Source organism: Orcinus orca, chromosome 6 (assembly GCF_937001465.1).
Source record: "Orcinus orca chromosome 6, mOrcOrc1.1, whole genome shotgun sequence".
In the NCBI taxonomy this organism is placed as follows: Eukaryota; Metazoa; Chordata; class Mammalia; order Artiodactyla; family Delphinidae; genus Orcinus; species Orcinus orca.
The window spans coordinates 65,887,978-65,913,870 of record NC_064564.1 but is presented as its reverse complement, the minus strand read 5'-3'; the positions used below and the strand labels follow the sequence as shown (position 1 = coordinate 65,913,870).

At 42.1% G+C, this 25,893-nt stretch overlaps 1 protein-coding gene across 1 annotated transcript in view; it reads left to right on the top strand.

Moving 5' to 3' along the window:
* SLC1A1 (solute carrier family 1 member 1) overlaps window positions 1-25,893 on the top strand; it is a 63,518-nt gene that overhangs the window by 3,947 nt on the left and 33,678 nt on the right. The window contains exon 2 of the mRNA XM_004279099.3: window positions 20,758-20,898. Coding sequence (XP_004279147.1) covers window positions 20,758-20,898 — 141 coding nt within the window. The remainder of the gene's footprint in view (window positions 1-20,757; window positions 20,899-25,893) is intronic.

Below are 25,893 nucleotides of genomic sequence, written 5' to 3'. Positions count from 1 at the left end.
AGTGTTTTGATGACGTGTTCTGTCTAGGTGAACACCAGCCTCCAGAGAATTATTTACTGTTTTAAAAGGATATGGAAAGGATTAATCATTTTGTTTTGTGCCCCATAGCCTGATTCTCATTTCACTTAACAGGGCAGAAATTATGAGGGAAGAATTTTAGTGCTTTCAGTGGGAATTCTGTGCAAGCAGAATCTGTGTGTGATAATTCTGTGTCCGAGCGTTGTGATTCAAGTCAGCCAGTACTGATCATAGCGTGTATAATGTTGGTAAAGCACTCATGGAACCCTCACCCCGTTCACAACATAAAGCCTGATCTTTCTGTCCAGGTTGTGCTTTATCTCAGTGCTTTATTTCAGTCGTTTGAAAAATCTGATTTCCAGGTTGTGGATTTTCAGGAAAGGAAATAGCTGTTGTTATTTACAGGACAGAGCTGGCAAGCTTATTCATCCGGAATAATTTTCTTTGGCGCACTAAAGAAAGGGGTCATTTACAGATTCAGATTCCATTGTCCAAAATCGAGAACAATTCCTTCATGTTCTTAGTAATAACCCTTGCCCTACCCAGCCTTACGTCTCCTACGCCAGAGCTCTTGTATCTGGCAGTGCTAATTTGAGTCATGGTGTAAGCTCTCTTGCTCAGTTTCTACGTGTCTGTGAAGCTCCTGAAGATCGGGGATCGGGCGGGGAGACGACTGCAGCTCAGCGTTCAGAATGTATTTTGTTATCATGAAACTCGTGCTCTGGCAGGTCTCAGGCCTGGTGCTGTTGGGCGTCTAATCAGCTCAGCCTTGGAATATACCTGTAGAGTAACCGATGCTTAAATCATTCGCTCATTCAACAAATATATATTGGGCACCTACTGTGTGCCAGGGACTGTTCTAGAACCAGGGCACATAACAGTGAACAAAATAAAAACCCCTGTCCTCATGGGACTTATGTTCAAGTGGAGACAAGCAGACAGTAAACCGGAAAAATAGGTAAACTACAATGTAGAGTATGTTAGATGGTGAGAGTGCTCCAGAGTAACAAAGCAGAGAGGGCGCTGGGGGATTGCAGGTTGAAATAGGGAGAATGGGAAGGCCCTGCTGGGAAGGCGAGAATTGAAGTGAGACTGGAAAGAGGTGAAGGAGCACAGATATCTGGGGAGATCCTGATGTGTTTAAGGAAGAGCATGGGGGTGGAGTGAGGAGGTGGGGGGAAGAGGCAGTAGGATGGTGTGAGTTCTTATAAGGACTTTGACTTTTACTGGGAGTTGGGAAACGATTAAAAGGTGTTGAGCAGAGCAGTGACATGGTCTGATTATCTTTTAATCAGCTTTCCCTGGCTGGCTGCTCTTTTGACCACAGACAGCGGAGACAAGTGTGGAAGCAGAGAGACCAGTTTAGGAAGCTAGTACAATTAACCTGCTATGTATTTTTTTTAATTAAAAAAAATGATTTATTTTATAATTGTTCTGTATAAGAAAGTTAGGATCTTGTTCTGCTATGTATTTTACACTTTTCTAATCTCATTTCCATCATGGCTAGTGAAATCTTAGGAAATACTTAAGAAAAAGCAATGAAAAAAATATTGCAGCTATAAAGTAGGCCTTATTGTTCACCGTTATATGGACGAGGAAACAGACTTGGAACAGTGCAGGACTCGCTCAGGATCACTCAGATAACAACTGGCAATGCCCAGTCTTCCTATACTTTTCCTTCCTCCCCCTTTGGACTGCTGTCCTCTGTCTTGTTCCCCATCTCCCTGTCATATTTGGTCCTTGCAGACCCTCCTGGAGACCATGGTGGTCTGGCTGTATGCCACATCAGGATAGGGTATGAGGATTCTGTAGTGTGCACTTTGGGCTGTAGTTGGCGCCTTTCTCCCCTGAGACTGAGAAGGGGCTGCAACATGCCTCCACAGGACTCTCGGAATTGCAGTGTGCCCTGGAGGAACACTGCTCCTGTGGGATTTGCCAGACTGATCAGCCAGACTGGTCTCCACTCTAGGCTCAGAGCCACCCTTACACCGCTGCCCTGCTATTCTTTCCACCTTCAAAGCCTGCCCTTTCTACCTTGTAACTAAGTGGCTTGGTGTGACTGGCACAAAGGGTGTGATTGAGGGACATGGGGGGAGAAAAAGCAAGGCTGCCACGGAGGTTGGCGGCCAGATCCTAGAGAGACTGGAATGCCACGCTGATAAGTCCAGACATGCTCCTGAGGACAAAACTGGACAATGACATAGGCAGGACTGTGCTTAGAAAAGATCCTTGAGGCAGATGGATGTGGAAAATGGATCCGAGAAGGGTGATCTTGCAAGTGGGCAGATCACCCTAGGGGATTACTGTTAAGGTCCAGGCAGAGAGAGAGAGAGATGGGGGCCTTAGCAGAGCAGCAGTATTGAGAGTGGAAAGGAAAGGACAGCTCTGTGAGGTGTTCAGCAGGTTAATCTGATGCGGCTTGGCTAGGTTTAGTCCTCGGGAGAAGGAGGTGGTGATGTCTGGCAGGAGAGGAAGTCCCGGAGGGGGCAGCAGCTTGGAAAAGAACTATCACGCTCTCCCACTGTACAGAACCAATGTCTTCTTGCTTTTTGTTACTGTATAGTTAGAGTGTATTCTAATTTCCTGCCTTCCCCACTGACCCATGAGCCCTTGAGAGAAGGAATTCTGTGTTGCCCCTCTCTATACCCACAGCACCTGTCACAATACCTGGTGGGCTCAATACATTTGTTAAATTGTTGTGTCATTTATGACTCAGAGAGATAGTTAGACGTTATCCTTGTTTATTGAATGAGTAAATGAGCCCAAAGCTAAGCTTGAATTCCACCATACATTCTTCTCTGCCTACTTCAGCCTCCTCTGATCTGCATCAGTAAGACAGATTAACACTTAGTTTACATATACTTATCAAGCATGTTAAACTTTGCTTCTTCAAAACTAGATTATAGACCCCTAGAGGGCGAAAGCATTCTGATTACCCTCAGCAGGCACTAGAAAATGAAAGGAGACCTTAAAGTAATGAGACTGACTCTAAAACACTATATAAAAAAGTGAATCTTTGTTTCTTGTCAGAAGGAAGAGAGGTTCAGATTAGCTGGAAGATCAAAGAGATTTCATTCATGTGCCAACTCCAATTTATAGGTAGTGGACTGTCTGGCGTGATATGTTTGTTGAGAAAGAAAAGTTCTGAAATTGATTACTGATGTCTGCCAAGGGCTTAAGGTCAGGAAATAGTGGCCTGTGCGCTGCATACTTGTTGACCCTGGGTCAGAAAGTCCCTGAAGTTCCTTCTAGCTTTAAAATCCCTTAGCTCTATGCTTGTAGAGTCATTCCTCAGTTCATTGCTGGGAGTTAGAGGAAGTCTTCCTTAGGGAACTAAGGAAGGGTTAAAAGTCATTACTGGAGGGTAAAATGACCTTGATGTTGAGTCATTTGTTCTACATCTGTGACTTGGGGTGTAAAAATGTAAATTGTGTGTGGGACTGTTACCAGGGTAATGTTCTATGTCAGCCTTAAATTATTCATCACAACAGTAATGTGAGGTCTAATAAACTTACGTTGTTTCTATACATGTATATATATCTTGCATGTATCTGCTTAATTAAGTACCTTTGAGAAGCCATCCTTTAGCTGACTTGTCCCTAGTTCCACATATTGAAGGATTAGGGAAACAATTTTGGGCTTTGAATGCCTATGCCTGGTGCTTTCAGTTTTTAAACCAAATCAGAACCCACCAGAGTTGGGGAATCACTGAAAAGATTCTGATTTTTGGCTGATCAAACTTAACCCATCTGTCAAAAATTTGAGCAGTGGGCATAAGAAATAAAGGAAGCTTCAAACGACGACATAAGATGTAGAAAATTATCACATGCCAAATTTGGATTTGGTGGAGCTCATATAGTAGCTCAGATGAGTAAAAACCTTGGGTTGCTCAGACACGGTGTAAATAAATGGGATTAGGAATTAGCTGTTGGAGAGCATATGCGTGCTCATATGAACACTTGCTTATTAAGAGAGAAAGCTTTCCATGTTAATTACTTGGGAGAAATTGTGATTACCTTTAGCAGAGCTGAGACTGAAAATAGCTGTCCTATATAGAGAGTCAGTGACACGCTGGCCTGGTGCCAGGCAGCTCTGTTCACCTGAGGAACTGCAGATCTCCCCCATGTTGATGTCGCTGGAGATCTGGGGTCACGAGTACCGTGGGGACTCCAGCACTCTCGAAGAAAATGAGCTCATCTTAGACGGAACTGAGTGGCCCACTTAAACTCCCCCGCAGCAATGTCTGTTAAAGTAGCAAGTCTTTTCAATGGCCTTTCCTATTTTGAATGTTAAACATACATCTAATAGAAGACAACATTGAAGACAGTTACTATTAAGCCAATAATTCACTTCGGAGCTGTAGTTTAGCACAGCAGATAGATTTAGAAGGAGCTGATTCATTATAGTTGCTGAGGAAAACAGCCCCAAACTGTGACAAAGAGTGCTCTGTTGTAATTAGAACGCTCCACAGTAACACCTCTGTTAATGGAAAGGAAGTGTTTCAGTGACTCACTCATTGCCAGAAATGTTACTACCCTACCTTTGAAAAATATCTGCCCACTGCCTGTTCCATTACCAGAGGTAGAATATTTCCTTTCCAGCAAATACTCCTGCACTTTCTGGGATGGGCAGACCTTGTCCCAGCTCACAGACACTTCATGCTGTGTATCCTGGGTGGTTCCTCTCCCAGGCCCAGCCCCAGTTGTGTGAGCTCTGGGCAGTGGTCCCCGCTCTGCCAGGAGAGTGGGGACTCTGTGCCTTGTTCTCTACCACGAGACCCAGAACCAGCACTGAGGAAACAAGACCCTCCCACCAGTCCCTCCACACTCAGGCTAAGGTCTTTGTTCCCAGAGCCCTTGTTGGTCAGAGTCCATAACAGGGTCCACAAGCAGGACAGTTGTCACAGCAGATTTTCCTGTGTCCAGGAAGGGTCCTGATACCAGCATCATGTGACTCTGCTAGGTCTGCATATTGAAGCAAAGTGGTGGCCTTTGAGACTGGAACTTCTATTCAGAAGTGACCTCAGCGGGGGTCTGCACCGTGTGTTAATTTTTACAGCTGCATTGAGACAACTGTGCTCTCAGGGGGTTAAAACTGTACTTACTTACTTGGCTAAGGAGGAAATCCTTAGAGGACAATGCTTAAATGAGATTATAAAATTAAATTATTTTTCTACCACTTGAGAGTTATCTGGTTACTTATAATTCAGTAAAGAATTAAGTCAACAAAAAAATGCACCATCACCAGAAATGCCAAACCACAAAAAGCCTAATCTCCGAGCATTACTGGAAAATAAACTGATTCTGTTCTATTTCTGTGGCTATTTCATATACTTAATTGTTTTCTGAGCCACGTAACCACTTTACAAGTTTCATATAAGATTTCCCAAATTATGAGACAATGAGGGAGACACATTTTCTCCTTTGAAAATTTCTTTTTCTGTGGGTAACCAAGCCTAATAGGTAATATTTATTGAGGGCTTATTATGACTTTTATGCACATTATTTCCCATTTGAGCCTTAGCACAATGAGGTAAGAAGTGTACTTTTTTTTACAGAAAAGGAGACTGAAACTTACAAGGCTTAAGTCACGTGAGGTCACAGTCAGAGCTGGGATTTGCACCCAGGAGTGACTCCAAAACTGCAGTTCTTAACTATTAAGCAAGGCTACTTCCTAATGAACCTTGATACACCTAATTGATAGTTCAGAGCATTCTTGCAGACTTCACTCTTGTACAGTAGGTAAATAAAGCCTAGTAGCCTCCTTCTTACTCCATCCCTTGTCTGTCTCTTGGCTTTTCTTTATCATGTCCTTCAACCTGAGACATTCTGCAGTATTTAGTCCTTCTCCTATTCATCTCCCATATAAACCTTCTATTTGAACTTATTCTAGTTGAGCTTGTCTAAGAGTTGCTTTCCCACGATGTGTCATACTCTCCTGCCCTACTGCTTTTGCTCATGTGTTTCACCTACTGTTATCCTACCCATCCTTGATGGTGGATCTAATTTTCACTTTTATCATATAGACTTCTCTGACTGCCAGTCAGAGATGATTTCCCTTCTCTGTGCTCATATAACCCTTAATTTATTTTCCCAAATTGTACTGCATTTGAACCACTACTCCTAATCCTGCCCTGTGGCAGACATCACTAATTGATTATAGGCACTCTTTACCTTGGAGCTTTGCTATGACCTCAGAATCCTCAAAACTCTTCTCTAGGCAACTACTGTTAATCAAAGGGAACTGGCATGTAAGACGAAAAATATTGTCCATTGCTGGGAAAATCTATTCATTTTGCAATTAATTTAAATTGAACAAGTGTTGATGTTAACGGGCAAGAGATGCAGAGTTGAAGTCTGTGTTTTGTCTTAGTCTGTCAGGCAATATGTGCACAGAAATCACTAATATGAGTGTAAGTGTTGTAAATGCTGCAGGAAAGCTACAACACGCCTTGGACCTTCAAAGAAGAGGGGGAATTGAGAAACAGGTGGAACTGGGAATTGGAGGAGGCCAGGAATGGCCTTGAGCAGGTGTGGTAGGATTTCTGGGCTTGAAGATTGGAAAGATGACAAACCCAGGTAGAGATAATGATATGAGTACCGGGGTCTTTATCTTGTGTCTGATTTCAGTATTGTATGAAACTATTTAATATATGTATTGTTATGTTTTTACAGCTTCTCTTTCTTATCTCAGTGTCCTGAGGGTTAAAAAAAAAAATGCTGTCTTATATGGGTCTGTCACACTCATAGCATCTAACCTGGTACCTGCTTCATAAGAGATGCTCCCAAATATTTTTGACTGATTATAGAACCTTCTTCATTTAAGAAGAGGTCAATCCTTGATGAGCCTATCCCATCGACCCCCTAGTTACCCAGTAAGTTGCATGGGTTTTTGAGTGAAGACCCTGAGGAACTCTTATCCAAGCTGGAGTCATCTGAAATATACTTTACTCCTAGTTTGGGGGCCCCAGAAGAAGGGCAAGCCTAATCACTAACAGTTCTGAAGCCATTTTAGTGTGAGCTCAGCATGACCCTGGAGCTTTCAGAATGGAGAGCATCTTTCTACCCTGAGGAAGATCTGACCTTCTCAGGAAACCAGCACAGGAATGAGCCTGATCTCCAGAGAGTTCTTTGGACTAATTAGACTAACTAATAGTTCCATACAATACTGAAACTGGACAGAATTAGAGAGATTGGAAGATCCATCTGGCTTCCCAAAGTTGGGCCATGGCGTGGAGCTGAATCACCCTTGGATGGTAGAGTCTTTTTGAATGTGGTATTTGGCAACTCCTATGTCTTTCAGTGAATTTTTTTCTAGGTTTTCCCCCTCCACACATCGTTTCACATCCCTGTCCAAATTCTGCCCATTTCTGTCCCTGTCTGGAGATTATTTCTATGATAAGAGATTAATTAGCCTGTCTGTGCTGCTTGTTCCAGTAGACCTTGAGCTTAAACAGCTTGGACAAACACTAGACTTGGTTGTTAAAGATTCTGAAGATGAGTTTTTACTTTTTTTATTAGCAAAAGTTAATTGTCAACCAGGAGACATAACAGGTTTGCTCCATTTCTGCTTCCGCTTCATTGATTTCTTTCTCACACCTAGAGAATTTCCTGAGGTTTCATCACATGGGAGAAATTCTGAGTTCCACAGAGTAACAGAGGTTGAGCTCTTGTTTGTTGCCAGTGCAGAACACACAGTCCCCGAGAAACATGCCCAGGTCTTCTCTGTAACTGGTTTGCCATTTGCATTGAATATAAGTATTTGCCAGTAATCTCTAACTAGCTTGTTTTTTTTTGAAAAAAAAATTAGAAGTTTACATCTACTGTTGTTTAAGTGGAAATGATTGGGTAAGGTTTGGCTGCGTTGAGTCTGTGTTGCTGTGCGTGGGATTTTTCTAGTTGCGGCAAGCGGGGCTACTCTTTGTTGTGGTGCATGAGCTTCTCATTGCGGTGGCTTCTCTTGTTGCGGAGCACGGGCTCTAGGTGCGCAGGCTCAGTAGTTGTGGTGCACGGCCTTAATTGCTCCGCGGCATGCAGGATCTTCCTGGACCAGGGCTTGAACGCATGTCCCCTGCATTGGCAGGTGGATTCTCAACCACTGTGCCACCAGCGAAGCCCCCTTGGCTGCTTTTTAAATTGCAAGTAAGTAACCATAGAAGACTGGATTTATTGAATCCAAGATCAAGATCCTGCAGTGCTCATCGCTGAGTTTTTAAAGGCTTTTTGAATCCTGTTCAGGGCTCTGTGTTCTAGGGGAAAGTGTTGGTAGATCACAGTGAATTTTGCAGTGAGGTTTGCAGCTGTGACTTTTTGCTTAGATTCTCTCTCTTTCTCCCCTTTTACAGCCTCTCCCCATGCCCTGGAACATCTGTTCATGAGGGCAATACTGAGAAAGGAGGCTGAAGATCCTCACAAACGTAAAACATTCCAAGATTCCAAGAATAAACGAAATCCTCTAGTATTACTGTGAAAAGATTATACTCACCATGTTTGTTTCTTTTTTTTTTCTTTTTTTAGTCTCTGCCAGTCATCTTAAATGCATTTATACTTATCTCTAGACCTTAAATCTAATCCATTGTTTTTATCAAATGAGCTAAACATGTGGAGGTACTTTATAAAACTATAAAGTGTCTTATAAATGTTTGTTATTGTTTCCCATAAACAAAGAAAAAAGGGAGTCATGCAAATTGTAAAACTTGAGTCCTGGTTACAATGTTATTCCTTGAAGACACTAATATACAATGTTATCATCGTGTGTTTTCTAGGGCCCAACTCTCATCCCTGTGAAAAGACATCTGGCCCTTTTTAGCTATATGACATGTTTAATATTCTATACATGAGTGTTCTTTCCTTTCAGAGGTAATAAACAAGCTGGTCTGTCTTTGCCTTTTTTCTTTCAGTGAGGGTTAAGAGAAGCATCTGAGGTATTTAGAGACAGAAATCCCTGACCCAAACTTTCAACACTGGGTACCACGTTCATTTTAATTTAGGAAATATTATACAGTTCTTCAAATACACCTTAACTCATTTGAAGATGAAAGTAAATATTTCTGCAGTCCTTCTGGGAGTGGGGAAGGAGAGGTCAGAGTTAAGGCTCCATAGAAGTTAGGAGAAGAGAGGGATAAACAGTTGGCAGGCAGGAACATGGTAAGAATAAGCAGGTGACACAATTTTGAGGCAGAGGTGAGGAATGGGCTGAGAAAGTTGGGGAGTCCCAGTTACTTAGACTTAGCACTCTGGATGCAGGGTTCATCAAGATGGGAATTCCAGGCTTGTGACAGGTCTAGAAAATCCAGGATGACTGGCTCCCTTCTCTCTCGCAGAGGTCCATCTCTTTCCTGCTCTCAAATTGCCCCTGACTAAACCCCACTGTGGGGTAGATGGTCAGATTTCTTTTACACATGGAAAGAAGCCTTCCTAAGATTGTGTAATGAACCAAGAAGGTGTTTATGGGAGTTGTAAAACTGGTTACTGTAAAGAGGTAGGGTTCCCGGATAATCTGGTATTAAACCCGAAGAAAAGGTGTGTCCTTCAAGCAGAGGATTCCAGGGCCTCTCCAAACTGTGTACGTCTGAGTGAGGAGACTTGTCATTCCTTCAGGGACTTGGAGACCAAATATTTGCCTGGGTACCAAGGAGAGGAAAGAGTGGAGTATGGCCACAAGGTAGATGAAGATCTTTCACAGGAATGTATAAAATAACCTGATCGGTAGAATGACCCATGAGTTTAGCAGATGTGAACCATTTTAAGAGGGAAAAAAAAAAGTAGAATAAAGAAAGTCAACCACAGGTAGGAAACGGGAGATTTTAGAATCCACAAGTCAAGTCATAGATAGGTATCTCAGGAAATAACCCAAACACACATATGTGGGACTGACCCATCTTTAGGGGGGAGGGACAGTCTGGTTGTTCCTAGCTTAGAACAAGCTGGGCCTCTAAGCCAGTTGAATGCTTGCTGTAGAGACTGGATTCCTGTGGGTTGGTCCTATAACCAACCTTATCCTCACTTGAACCCAAGGGACTCTTTGGACTCCAGGGGCTCCAGAAGCCTGGGAGAAGTCCCAAGGTGTAGGAACCAGGCACCTAACTTCTCATGGGTACATTACTATACCCATTGTCCATCACTGGAGAGGCCATATTTATGATGCCTCTCTGGGTTTGATGGCCCTGGGACAACATGGCAGAATTGTACCCACATTCCTATAGCCCAGTTTTCACGCTCTGCTAATGGTACCCTATCTCAGCTATTTTCTCCTGCCTTTTGTAATCAGATTTGATGAGTAACGAATAGAAAATGCAGTGGTTTCCTGGGCATATGCATTAAATAGCAAAATGGTTCACTTCAATGCAGCAGGTATTGGCCAAACATCCATGGAGTGTCAGGCACTGGTGCCTGGGACATTACGGGGGTACAAAAGTGAGCATACAATGCTTATGCCTTGGGAACTTGCGATGAAGGGAGGGGCTGAGATAGAGGTCTTTTAGAGGGGACAATAGATGAAGATGAAGCTCTGAAGGACCCAGAGAAGAGACTCATCTCACCTGGGGAGAGACCCTGGGAAAGGCTTTCTGGAGGAGGTGACTCTGTTTTGAGGGGTGATTAGCACTTCACTAGGCAAAGATAGTGACAAAGGGTTTCCCTTGGAGGGGGATCTGCGAACAAGCGCACAAAAGCAAGGAGCATCTTTAAGAAACAGCAAGGAGTTTATTGTGACCGGACATGATAAGATCAATGATGATGAAGATGTGAGGGCCTATATCAGCTAGGGCAGACCTGGCAGAAAACAGATGATCCACTCTCTCAAAAGTATATAACTGAACAGACTGTAATCAAGGGACTACTTACAGAGTTAGGTGGGGTTAAGGGATGGTGAGGCACCCAGGGCTAGTAACTGTGGGAAGCTGTTAACTCTCCTATGCCAGAATGGTCAAGGGAAGCGGGGACAGTGTTATCACAGTCCATTGGGGGCTGGGCTGCAACAGAGTAGCTGCTTGATAGGACCTGTATGGCCACAGAGGAACATAGCCACTACCAGAACCATGGCAGGACAGGGAAGGAATGAAGACAACATATATCCCAACTTTTCTCTCTCTGTCCTAAGATCCACAGTTAGTGCTTCTCCTTGGCTAAAGCCAGAGGGCAAGGAACCCCAGGTTACATAATTGGTAGAGATCACTCTCCCAGGACACAAAGCGGGGCAGAAAAGGACAGAAGGTAAATCTAAAGGGCAAAGGGAGAATAACGGGCACAGAGCCACATGGCATTGAATGCCATGCTAAGAGGTTTTCTTGGGACACCATTATCAAGTTCTACGAATGATGGTAGAGAAGTTAGTCTGATGGTGTCTGGTAATACTGGAGGCCTCTGCTATGGGCATTTTGAGAAGTAAGTGGTATAATGACTCCTGTATCGTCTGTAACCATGTACCAGCATGACCATTCTCCTACCTTGCCCTATCCCACAGGCCCATCCCCATGGCTTCCACAGCTAGAAGGCCTTGCCCTCACATCAACCAGCTTTTCTTTCATGCAAAGAGGGCCAGCGTGGTTGATCGAGAGGGCACCCAGAATATCAGTGACACTTTCGCTCTCCCCACTCTTCTAATTGGAAGTGACAGAAAATCCCAGTTGAACAGGCTTAAGTCAGAAATGTGGGGGGTCGGCATAGAATTTATGGCTCAGAGAATTTAAGAGCTCAGAAATGGTGAGTGGTTTCAAGTACAGCTGAATTCAGGGGTTCAAAAATATCATTCTGTCCTATTCTCTCTTTACGTGTAATCTCTGCACTCTTTGTGTTATTTTCACTCTCAGGTAAGACGCTCCCACTGGTGGTGAGACAGCTGCCAGCACAGTTCAAGGTTTCCATATCCCTGCTTCCTACCCAGCAGAAAAGAGAAAATGTCTCTCTGTTCAAACAAGACTCTGGGGCCTTGGCCTGAGTTTCACTCAGTCCTAATTGGGTCAATGACCATTCCATAATCAGTCTTGGTACTAAGGAAACGAGATTATCTGATGGACCAGGCCAAAGTCACTCCTTCATCCCACCCTCTTCCCCTAACTTCTGAATTAGTTATAACTTGAGCTGGACCTGAAACAGATTGAGAGTTGGGAGATATGCTATTAACAGCAGAGACAATGGACATTGGGTGGCAGTTACAGCAAATGTTTTGCCTTTTATCTGTTGTGCTCCTGAACTGTTTCCTGAATGCACTTGGTGTATACTCATTGCTAAGCTTTATTGAATTCATAGCATTACAGAAACATTTGAAGTTGTTTAGATAATAAACACATACTTTGAAAATAATTAAGACAGAAACTACTTTAAAGCCTGAGGGAGGAGAAGGAAAATTAAGCAAGGCCCACAATTGAATTTTTGCTTTAAACTCTTAAGAATTTTTAAAAAAACAACCCCCCGAACCCCAAAAACCCAGCCTATTGCTAGTGTCATATTTAGTGATGAAAGTCTGAATGCTCTCCCCTTAAAATCAGGAATAATGCAAGGATGTCCACTCTTACCACTTCTATTCAGTATCTCACTGGAAGCCTGATCCAGTGCAATACAGCAAGAAAAAGAAATAATGAACATAGATTGGAGAGAAATAAAACTTACCCTGTTCACAGATGGCACGGTTTTCTACATAGAAAATCCCAAGGAATCTACAGAATAACTCCTAAAACTGGTAAGTGATTTAGCAAGGTTGCAAGATACAAGATTAATTCCCAAAAAAGCATTTGTTATTTCTATATACTAACAATGTAAGATTGGAAATTTTAAAATATTATTTAAAATAGCTCCAAAAAGTAAAAGATCAGGTATATATCTAACAAGATGTATGAATAGGATCTATAGTTGAAAATTACAGAACACTGATGAAAGAAATTTCAGACCTAAATAAACAGTCATACCTGTTCGTAGATTGGAAGATACATCATAATGATGATGTCAGTTCTTCTCAAATTGGCTTATAGTTTTAATGCAATTCTAGTCAAAATCCTGGAAGTATTTTTTGTAGATGTATCAGACAAACTGATTCTAAACTTTATATGGAAAGGCAAAGGAATAACAAGCAATTTGGAAAAAGAAGAAGAAAGTTGGAAGAATCACAGATGACAGTAATCAAGACTTTGTAATACTGGTGAAGGGATAGGCACATAAGTCAATAAAATGGAATAGAGATTCCAGATTTTTGACAAAGATGCAAAAGCCGTTCAAAGAAGAAAGTAAGTCTTTTCAGCAAATGGTATTGGAACAGCTAGACATTCATATGCAAAAAAAAAAAAAGGAAGAATCTCTACCTAAACATCACATTTTATACAAAATTAACTCAAAACGGATCATAGATCTAGAAGAAAAGTAAAAAAAATTTTCAGTCTTTGTGACCTAGAGTTAGGCAAAGAGTTCTTAGATATTATGACCAAATAGAATTCATAAAAGAAAAAATTGATAAATTAGACTTTATAAAAAAAAGAACCTTTGTTCTATGAAAGACACTGTTAAGAGAATGAACACAACAAATCATAAAGTTGTACACCTTAAATGTATGCAATTTTTAATTGTCAGTTATATTTCAATAAAGCTGGGTGGGGGGAAAGAGACTGAAGAATCTTACATACTAGGAAAAAATAATTGCAGATCACATAGCCAACATGTCTGCACTTGTATCCAGAACATAATAAGAACTTTCAAAACTCAGTAGTGAGAAAACAAATAATCCAACTTTAATAAGTCACTTCATCAAAGAGGTTGTCAAGTAAACACACAAAAAGATGTTCAGCATTATTAGCCATTAGGGAAATGTAAATTAAAACCACAAGGAGACAAGGAAAAATTTTTTTTTCTGTTTATTTAATTTTGTATCTATGTGAGATGCTGGATGTTCAGTAAACGTCTTGTGGTCATCATCTCAATGTATGTAAGTCAAATCGCTGTGCTGTGCACCTGAAACTTATATAGTGCTGTATGTCAATTAAATCTCAATAAAACAAGGATAAATTACGAAAAAACACAAGATGCCACTACATGCTTATTAGAATGACTAAAATAAAAAAATCCAGTACTGAGTGCTGGTGAAGATGTGGAGCAACTGGTCCTCTTAAACCTTGCTGGTGGGGATGTAAAATGGTACAACCACTCTAAAAAACAGTTTGGCCGTTTCTTAGAAGTTAAATATACACTTACCATATGACCCAGCAATCCTACTCCTGGGTGTAGACCCTAGAAAGAGAAAAACTTATGTTCACACAAAAACTTATACACAGATGTTTATAGCAGCTCTAGTCATAATCACCCAAAACAGGAAGCAACCCAGATGTCCTTCAGTGAATGAAAAGATAAATACTGTCCACCTATAAGAGGTGATCCATTCATCAAGAAGAAGGAACATATTATTGATATGCAGAAAACATGGATGAATCTCAAGTGCATCATACTTAGTGAAAGTAACCAGTATTAAAAGGCTACGTAGAGTATGATTCTATGTACAAGACATTCTCAAAAAGAAAAAAACATAGTGGAGGAGAACAAATCAGAGGTTGCCAGAGGTTAGGGACAGGGTGTGTGTGTGTGTGTATCACTGTAAAGGTATAGCATAAGGGAGTTCTTAGGGGTGATAGAACTATTCTCTGTTCATATCCTAATTTTGACGGTGGTTGTAAGAATTTTAACACATGTTAAAAATCATAAGACTGTGCATTAAAGTTCAGTCTTATTGTATGATAAATACACTTAAACATACACACACACCTTAAGAGTCTGGCTGGTACAGACAGGCCCAGTGTTTCAGGAGGTGTTCTATGTTTAAATGGTGTGAGGAATTCCTTCTTTCTGGTGTCTTTTCATTCCTGTGAAGAGCAAAGCCTCCAGTGGACTGATGCTGCCCTCCTACGGAGGATATCTGATCTGATTGTTTTTGGTATTTGGGGGCGTGGAAGATAAGGGATCTTCTTAACTCCACACCTGCAGGGCCAGCCAGGGCCTGCCTTGTTACCTGGACACACGTCACATAGAGGAGGTTGGGAAGGCTTTCCAAACACCCTTGAGCTGAGGTGTTTTTGTTTTCGTCTTTTAAAATAAATTTATTTATTTATTTATTTTTGGCTGCGTTAGGTCTTTGTTGCGTGAGGGCTTTCTCTAGTTACTGCGAATGGGGGCCACTCTTCGTTGCAGTGCGCCGGCTTCTCTGTGGTGGCTTCTCTTGTTGCGGAGCACGGACTCTAGCCACGCTAGCTTCAGTAGTTTTGGCACACTGGCTCAGTAGTTGTGGCACATGGGCTCAGTAGTTGTGGCTCGCAGGCTCTAGAGCGCAGGCTCAGTAGTTGTGGTGCACGGGCTTAGTTGCTCTGCAGCATGTGGGATCTTCACAGACCAGGGCTCGAACCTGTGTCCCCTGCATTGGCAGGTGGATTTTTAACCACTGCGCCACCAGGGAAGTCCCTTGAGCTGAGTTTTGAAGTAGCTGAAATGGTAAACAAGTAAAGTCAGAAAGCAGAGGGCCTATGTGCACAGGCTCAGAGACCTGGGCACTGGGGTGGGGCTGGGGGTAGGGCGGACCAAGGAGCTTGCATGCCACCCCGTGATGGGAAACCATTGAAAGGGCTTTAAGCAGGAAAGTAACTCAGCCAGATTTGCATCTCGGAAAGATCGTTCTGGCTTTGATTTGGAGGATGCATTGGAAGAGGCAAGACCAGAAGCAGAGAGAGTATTAGGAAGTTGATGAAATAGTCTTGGTGAGAAATGAGGCCGACCTGAACCAAGGTGGTGGCAGTGAGGATGGAAGGGAGAGAGACAGATTGGAGAGTTGTTTAGACAGTAGAATCAGCAGGACTTGGTGGCTGTTCGATGTGGGCCTGGGATGGGATGCAGAGTTGTCTAGAATGTCCCCAAAGTGTACCACTTTAGACCCAGACTGCTTCGGTATCTCAGCTGTGTCACTTATTTCCTGTGGACCTTGGGCAAGCTACTTTACTTCCTTGTGCCTCAGTCTCTCACCTGAAAATGAAGTCACCTCACAGAGTTGTGAAGATCAGTCAGAGTGAATTATGCTTAGAACAGTACCTGACCATAGTCTACACAGCCCTCAAAAAATGTCTGCAGTGACAACACAATTTAGGAAGATAGGGAACCCTTCCAGGTATCTATTTCTTTTTTTAACTTAATAAGCCAATTAATTAATTTGGTTGCGCTGGATCTTAGTTGCGGCAGGGAGCCTCCTTGGTTGTAGAATGCGAACTCTTAGTTGCAGCATGCATGTGGGACCTAGTTCCCTGACCAGGGATCGAACCCGGGCCCCCTGCATTGGGAGCTCGGAGTCTTAGCCACTGCACCACCAGGGAACTCCCAGGTATCTATTTCTGTGTAACTAATTACTTCCAAAGTTAGTGGATTGAAATAGCAATCATACTATTATCCCTCGTCGTTCTGAGAATTATTTGGGCTCAGCTAAACAATTCTTACTTGAGGTCACTTTTGTGATTGCAGGGATATGGTGGCTGGGCTAGAGTCAACTGAAGGGCCATCACTCACGTGTTTACTACCTGGAAGACTCAGACAGCTGTTCTCTCTGTCACTCACTCACTCACTCACTTACTCTCTCTCCCATGTGGTCTCTCCAGCAGGGCAGCTTCAGGGTAGCTGGACTTTTTACATGGTACCTCAGGGCTTCAAAGTGAGTGTCCCAAGAAGAGAAACCATCAAAAGCCACCCCTTTTCTAAGCTAGCCTCAGAATCCATGCAGGCTCATTTCTGCTGTATTTTCTTTATTAAGGCCATTACAAAGACCTACCCAGGTTTAAGGGAAGGGGACAGAGACTCCATCTCCTGATGGGAAGAGTGTCAGATAATGTGTGGACCTATTTTAAAACCACCAGCTAACCCAGGAGGAAAAGTCAGAAGTCTTCTGGGAGAAGGAAAGATAGGTTTATTTTTAGTATGTTGGGTCCCATGTTGAGTTATATATATGTAGGTAGAGATTGCCTGAAGACCTGGAACTTGGGAGACAGAATGAGGCAGGAGATAGAAGTGGAAACTGACTCTATAAGAGCAGATAGGATTACCGTGGGAGAGTGGACAGCCCATGAAGAGGTCAGAATACAAACTCCTTGGCAAACACCAGTATCAGTGTGGAGGGGAATGTCCAGAGGTGGGGAGATGGAGAGCTTACTCAGCCTGGCTAGGTTCCTCCAGACATCCATCCGGTTTTACTCGTAGGATGTTGCAGTCTGAGAATTCTTTCTCTGGGTCCTAGCATCCTCTTGGCAAAGAGTTATCTTTTCAGCCAGAATGGACTCTTGGACCCACGATGAGCATCCTCTCCCCCTCTCCCACCAGGCTGCTACTGTCTGAATCTCCTGCCCTTCCTGGAAGGCCAGGCAGTGCGTGCAGGAAGCACAGCATTCTGATTGCTTCTGTCCTGTACATTTTCAGTATGGGGCAAGGAATTAGATCCTCCTCCCTCCTTCCAGTCAGGTGTTTTCCCTGAACTGAAAGATTACTTGAGCAAGTTGTTAGGAAAGTCACTTCTCTTCAGCCACCTAAAAATGTTTTTTTCTGAATTCAAGCCACGTCCCTGTGACTGGCCTTCAGTTCCAGATCCTTTTAGAGAACCACTCTGGTACTAGGGCTAGCCTGGTTCCTCTTTGGAGTTGCCACAAGGAAAAAGGAAGTGACTTGCGATTCCACAAAAGAGCCAGGTTCCAAATCAGATGTGTCTGACTTCAGAGCTGAGCCCTTCACCCCAGGCATCCTTCTAAAGACACCACTGTACACCTACCCTGAATGGCCTGAACATTTGGACAGTTTCCTACGTATCTCAGCCCCTACATACCTCAGCCAGCTTTATCTCCAATCCAGGCCCACCCCTATGCAAACATGTTCAATGGCTTCTCATTATCTCTACTAATAGCTAATCTTGGTATATTACGTTATAGTGTAACACATGGTTTCTCTTGTTTAATCTGCATAACGACCCAGTTATCGGAAGGGACCTACGCTTAGGGAAGTATAAATTCTCCTCGCTGGCATTCTAGGCCTTTCATGGTGTGCCCCAACTTAGGTTTCTGTCTCAGTTCTCTAAACCACGCCTCGAGCACCAGCCAAACCACTGGCCAAACACATCCTTGTAACCTCTTCATGGGAGGAGCTGCACTTTGGGGTCTGACAGACCTGGTCTCAAGGCTGGCCATGTGACCATGGACAAGTTTTCTAACCTTTCTTGTATGTATTCATTGTGCTACATGATTTTATATAAGGTACTTGAGCATCCTTGGATTTTGGTATATGCAGGGGCTCCTGGAATCACTCCCCTGTGGTTAAAGTAATGCAGGGACAACTGTACATTGTAGAATAAAGGCTTGTTAGATTAGATGACTGTAAAGGTGCTTAGGACAGAGGCACTTGATGAGTGTTTCTTCTTCCCCTGACTCCTCTGTCTCTGGCTGTTTCTCCCACTTTCCTTCTTCTTCAATAATACCTGCCTTTTGAATTCCTATTCTATTATGGAAGGTGCATCGGAACCTCTCCCTTTCTTAATCTAGCCTAATGGGAATTTCAAGAAAGTCTTGAATTCCTACAAACTCCGGGGTGGCCTCCCCTGTAGACTCGCAAGCGCTTCTGACTGTCATTATTGGGCATGTCCTGTCCTGCCTTCTAGAATGTAGGTTCTTGCTGGCAGGGGCAGCGCCCTCTCTTTGGCCTCTCTTCCTGTGTTATGTGCAAGAAGGTAGATAACACTTGCAGGATTCACTCGAGAACATGGGAGGCTGTAGGAGGTCATCACGATCATTTCCTGGTCCCTGTGGTGTTTGCTTTCTTTTGAACACAGCAGCTTTCCCTCTTGTGTTTTATCATGTTCCTAAACTGTCTTCAGTGGGAAAACCAGAATAAAAGATGACAGCTCAACAGGAAGTTGGCTTGCAGAAGTATTTAGTGTGACCTCACAGAGCTTAACAATTGTTTTTAAGCTTTCATTAACATTTAAAAATTGAGTGGTTTCACACAGTGACCCAGATTCTTAGTTTCTCTGTAAAAAATTCAGAAGATGAGGCCACCCTGGACCCTCACTTCCATGTGACACTGCTTGGCTGGAGCTGTCAGGACCACCACAGGCCCCTCAGGCCTGTTTCTCGCACTTCTGCCCGGACTTCTGGCCTTGGACATTTACAACCTTTGATGTAAACTGTGAAAAATCATTAAAATATATTTCAACTCTATAATTAAGAATGGTGGACTTCCCTGGTGGGGTGCAGTGGTTAAGAATCCGCCTGCCAATGCAGGCGACATGGGTTCAAGCCCTGGTCGGGGAAGATCCCACATGCCACGGAGCAACTAAGCCCTTGAGCCACAAAAAAGCTTTCTATCAAGCTTTCGTTACTAAATATAGTAACCTATTCATTGTGCTTGTCACCTTTGATTGCTTTTAAATGATTCCTCTTGGTGACTTTTATGTCTCCCGTAAAAACCCATATCCAAGGCTTCCCTGGTGGCGCAGTGGTTAAGAATCCACCTGCTAATGCAGGAAAATAAAAGTAAGCTAAAGATAAGGTTACTACACAAATGTATCTTATGTGGTTCATCTATTTGGTCTACTAGTGGGCATGAGAAGTATACCAGAATTGAAATGAAAACTCTAGTATTGATTATAATTCACATCTCTTTTCATTTGCCCTAGCATTCTTAACTGTACCCAAATAACTCTTAAGTTTTCACATACTAGTTATTTGAATTTGTGAATTAACATATCCAGTGATATCCTCCTTGAATCTTCCTGTCCTCTAGTCATTTTACTCCCAATTAGCATGTCATCCATCAGAGGTTGATGAAGAAAAAAAAGATGTGTGAGTCATCCCAACCCAATTTCTTTCTCGGTTAATAAAAGGTAGTAGGGAGTGAGGGTTCCTGGGGATGGGGGGGAGTAAGCCAATTAGATGTTATTAGAACCATTTGGAAGAGGATAAAGAAGAAATATTTATTGATAGAATTTGTGATTTTTAGTTGTCAAAGTCTTCACAAGTGAAGAAGTTCATATTAACATTAAGGCAAGCTTTCAGAGAATGTATGTTTCTTGATATGGAACATTTCCTTGCTATATATAAAATAGATAGCCAACAATGACCTACGGTATAGCACAGGGAACTATACTCAATGTCTTCTAATAATCTATAAGGGAAAAAAAGAATCTGAAAAAGAATATATATATATATATATATATATATATATATATATATATAACTGAATCGCTGTGCTGTACACCTGAAACTAACACAACATTGTAAATCAACTATACTTCAATTAAAAAAGAGAAGAGTATTTCTAAAATTATTATTAAAAGAATATGAGAAAAATACAAACTATAAAATATGTAAAATATCTATAGGTAGAATAAAAGTGTGTAAAAACAATAGTTATATTGGGTTGACTAAGATGAACTTTTTTTCCTTCTCACAGTATTCTTAGATGTTTTGTCATGATAATAAATATAATTGAAGGGGAAGAAAAGAAATGAAAACAAAAGCTTTCACACGAACTATACTTTTTCCAAATTTGCTGAATAACGTGTACTTGTACTCTTTACCTTTTAAAATGTGATTTGTTTTTTAAGTCTTAACATTTACAGACTCATGGGAGATCATCAAAATTGTTTTTCTTGCCACTAAAATTTGCACTGGGGGTGGTATTTTTCCGTAGAAATTTATACAGAAGAACTCAATGTTGTTCCTTTCTTCTTTCCAATTCTTGTTTTTCTTAGGGATTGCCATAGGCGTTTTGGTTCGAGAATACAGCAAGCTCTCTAACCTGGAGAAATTCTACTTTTCCTTTCCTGGAGAAATTCTAATGAGAATGCTGAAACTCATCGTTTTACCATTAATTCTATCCAGCATGATTACAGGTACCTTGAGAAAACTGACATTCTCCATGATTATTTAAGGAGCCATCCCATCACCTGAGTTGTTCTTTTCTTATTATGGAAAAAGTCAAAATGCACTTGATGCATCACACACACACACAAACACACACACACAAAACACCCCTCACTTGGAAAGTGTATATTTGCTTGAGTGAAATATTTCATTATTCACAAAGTGGCATTGCTTTGTGGCATTGCTCTGCCTGTAGCACTGTCCACCGCAGCTCAGATCTTCATTTGACCAGCCGTATGATGTCTTATGAGGAAGGGAAAAAAAAGGCATATTTGGTCAATGAGATGTCAGCCAGTGTCCTCAGGGAAAATGTGGTTGTCAGTCTTGATCATGTTTTCAGTAGTTTACTCGTTTGTTTCTCAGCTGCATCCTGCCCCCTACCCTGTCAGCGGCAGCCTGCAGAGTCCTCTGTCCCCTCTTCTCACTCACATCCACTTCTCCACAGAACTCAGAACTTGCTACATACTTGCCTTGGAAATTTGCCCAGGGGACCAGCAGTCACATGCTGTGGAAAAGGTTTAATGATGGCTTGGCACCATATTTTAAAAACCTGGTTTTCTTAAATCTGAACTTGTGATGCAGTTGAATTTGGAAATGATTTTTTCCTTATAGATCATTATATTGCAGGGTCTCTTTAAAGAACAAGCGCCTTGATGTAGATAGAGATTAATTTGGCTTACAAAAATGTCATTTGTCTGGGTATGGTAAGCTTCTCTGTGCATTCCATAGTTTCTTGCCCTTATCTTCATTCTGGCAGTAGGTAAAATGTGGCAATCACTAGTGTTGCCAGCTTGAAAATCATGGTTTTATACAACCAGGCAATTAGGGTTCTCGACATGGCCTCTTCTAGAACATTTTTCTCTGCTGCCACTAAAGAGACCTAGGACTAATCTATGTAGAGTACTGGACATTGGCTGGGTTAAGGGAGGGTGGGTGTCAGGATCTTCTGCGTTCAGCCATGCATTGCTTGAGCTGTGGATTTGGCCATTGACCTTTTGAAGTGCCAAAGTCCAATCGGACTAGAGTCCCTTGGGTGTTGGTGTTCTTGGCCTATTACAAACCTAAAGAGAGTATAATTATGTTTTGAAATGACTGGCTTCTTTTAGGCCCTGCAGCCAGAGGGCCAAATCAGCAGACCAGTCATTTGTACCATATAATGTTTGTTTATTTGTAGAAGTGATTGTAAGCATTTAAAATTTGGAAGACTTCATGTAAGCATCCAGATTTCTGGCTTCCTCTGAAAAAAAAATAAGATCAGGAAACATTGGAGCCATGTTCCCACACACCAACAGTGGTTTGGAGCTGAGAAACAGCTACTCTGTTTACTTGGAGCAAATGCATTTGAGGATGCCACAGTCCCCACCACTCCCTGTTGCCTAATACCTCATCTACTTCACTCATTTACATTACCTGCCTTTCCCTGTAGACACTGCCATTACAACCCCTTAGAATTTTCTCCATATTGAAGAGTCTTAATCTCTTCTTAGGCTCCTTTGAGAACATGATGAAAGCTTTGGACTCTCTCCCAAGAAAAGTGTTCACAATTGTACATATATACTGTATTTTACATGTGATTGCACGAAGTTCATAAACTACTTAGTGATTGATACTTACGTCTATGGACTAGTTGTAGGATGTTTGAAAATATATACTGCTCTTGGTATTCAATAACTAGTGAGATTTTTGCAGTCTGGCTGTTTTGGGTGCTAGCTCAGCCTTGCAACCCTCAGCATTCCATTCACATAGCCTAGCTGCTTTTTGAAGGTGTAGCACAGGTCTGGAAATTTCTACAATTTTCCTTCACCAAATCCCCAGCAGTTAAACAGGAGTTAGAAAGCAGAACAACTACCCATTCTTTTGACATAAAGTGATAAAATGATCAAAGATTCAAGGGACATGAACAAAGCAGAATGGAAACGATGATGCTATATTTGTGTTTTAAATTGTCAGATTAAAAGGAAAAAATAATAACAATATGAAGGCAAGGTTATGGGGAAATGGGCTCATTCATTCACTTTCAGTTACTGTATAATTGGAACAAACTTTCTGGGGGCAGTTTGGAGCACGTTCTGACCTTTCCACGTAGTATTTCTACTTTGATGAATTTACCGCAAAGAAATAACCAGAGATATGTTCAAAGATTTAGGTACAAGGATGTTCATAGTAACATTTTTTAAATAATGGTGATAAATTATAAGCTGTCTAAATGTATGTTATACCTGTAAGTTAGGATTCTATGCAACTATTAAACACTTTGTTTTGGAAACATAGTTAATGAAGGTGGAAATGTTCCTGATACAATATAAAGTAGAAGGATAAAACAAATTAAACAACAAGATATTGTGTACAATCCAAATTTTATTAAAATGTATATACATTTTAAGAGTTGGGATCAAAACCAAATGGCTAACAATGATTAGATCCTGATACTAAGAAAAAGTGATTCACTGAGCTTTCTTTGCATTTTCAAGGCAAACACACGTTAGTTTTGTTTTGTTTTGTATTTTCTTTCTTCCTTCCCTTCCTTCCTCTCTCTCTCTCCCTTCCCTCCCTCCCTCCCTCCTTCCCTCCCTCTCTCCCTCCTTCCCTCCCTCTCTCCCTCCCTCCCTCCCTCCCTTCCTTCCTTCCAGAGGAAGAAAGTAGGATGGATTCTGCTCTGTGCTCCTCCAGCCTTCCCTCTGGTAGTTTCCCTCCCACTCTCCTCCCCAGCTGTGCTCCCTGTTCCTGCAGCTCAGCACCACCTTCACCTGGTGTGTGGTCCTTCCCCCAAACCCTGCAGTGGTCCTCAGCCTCCCCACCCAGCACAGAACCAGGAGAGTAAAGCAGAAGATGGCTATGGAAAATACACAGGAAGAACAGTTTTCAAGTTTTGAAAGCCTTTATAAATCCAGCAGGTCAAGAGCTTATTTTATACATTTATTAGGACAAAGGAGAATACATGTTGGAAGTGGGAGAGAGTTGAGTGAGTGCCCTAAGGATACATAAATTAGTGGTAGAGACAAGCAAAACTGAGACCTAAGACTAATGATCTGTGCTTATGCATAATCTTGCATAACACGTAGGAAAAAATCCTCTGCCATCAAAGCCTCTGCTGATGTAAAACTACTTACTTTATAGCTGTTTTAACAGGAAGAATATCTCTTTATGTGATGATGAGGATCAGATGTCACATTATTCAGGGAAATTTGAATATACAATGGTTATGAGATGGTATCAAGAAATTGTTGATAATTTTGTTAGCGGTGATAATGGCATTTAGTTACATAAGAAAATGCTCTTTTATCAAAAGTGTGTGGAATTATGTAGGGATGAAATGACATAATGTCTGGAATTTGCTTTAAAACAGAAAAAAGAAGGACTTCTCTGGTGGCACAGTGGTTAAGAATCCACCTGCCAATGCAGGGGACATGGGTTCGAGCCCTGGTCCAGGAAGATCCCACATGCCACGGAGCAACTAAGCCCGTGCGCCACAACTACCGAGCCTGTGCTCTAGAGCCCGCAAACCACAACTACTGAGCCCATGTGCCACAACTACCGAAGCCCATGCACCTAGAGCCTGTGCTCCCCAACAAGAGAAACCACCGCAATGAGAAGCCTGCACACAGCAAAGAAGAGTAGCCCCCCGCTCGCTGCAGCTAGAGAAAGCCGGCACACAGCAACGAGGATGCAATGCAGCCAAAAATAAAAAATAAAATAAAATAAATTAATTTAAAAAAAAAGAGAGAGAGGAGGCACAATAGACATAATCTCAAGGCATTTTCAGAGGCGGATAGTGTAGGCACTAACAGAATCCTACCCTTAATTTACATCCTGAGGGACACACTCGTGCCATGTGCAGAATATCAGTGCTTAGGCTCTGTTAACATTAGGGTCTGTAAGCTGTATTTATATCACACCACCAGGGAAATAGCAGGGGAAATGGCTTTTGGCCATGCCTGAGAATTGTGGCTCTGGAAAATCCTGGCCCATTCTTATCAGCCAGTGAGTTTAAATTCAGGTCACATTTTCTTTGATATACAAATTATAATGACTGGAGCCTCCAGCACAGGAATGGAGCAGCTCCTTGGCGCCTGCTCCAAGAAATTCCCTGAGCATCTTTCCAGAATGCTGTCTTACTCACCTGATGCAGAAGCTGCAATGACAACCATTTGATCTCACCTCCAGGGGCAAAGGTTTTCCATTACTGGTTTAACGAAGGCTTTGATTTAAACAGTATTTATGAAGCAACAGCCAGTATTTATTAAGGCTTAGATATAAACAGTATTTATTAGAATATATGTGTGAGTAGGTTTCCTTTCAAGCAGGGATCTGGAAGCTTTTATTGTAAAGGGCCAGATAGTGAATATTTTAGGCTTTTGAGCCATACTGTCCCTACCCAACTATCCAACTGGTTATCACAGAAGGGCAGCAGTCAGTAATATGTAAATGATTGGGCCTGGCTGCGTTGCCAATAAAATGTTTATTTACAAAAATCATAGGATACCAGCTGGCAGCTGACCTCTGGCGAGATTAATTTAAGACTAGATTCTAACTCTCAAGATACAGTCTAATTGGGATAGAATCTGAGTGACAAACCAACACACCAAGCAAATACTACTCATAAGAAGTGAAGACACACAAGAATGAAGGATGGAGCAGATAAAGTGAAGTATCAAGGTATTTGGAGACTCCTATTTTTATTTTTGTTTAATATTTTTTAAAATTTATTTTATTTTTGTCTGCGTTGGGTCTTTGTTGCCACGCAAGGGCTTTCTCTAGTTGCGGTGAGCGGGGGCTACTCTTTGTTGCAGTGCACAGGCTTACTGCGGTGGCTTCTCTTGTTGCGGAGCACGGGCTCTAGGTGCGTGGGCTCAGTAGTTGTGGCTCGCAGGCTCTAGAGCGCAGGCTCAGTAATTGTGGCGCACAGGCTTAGCTGCTCTGCAGCATGTGGGATCTTCCCAGACTAGGGCTTGAACCAGTGTCTC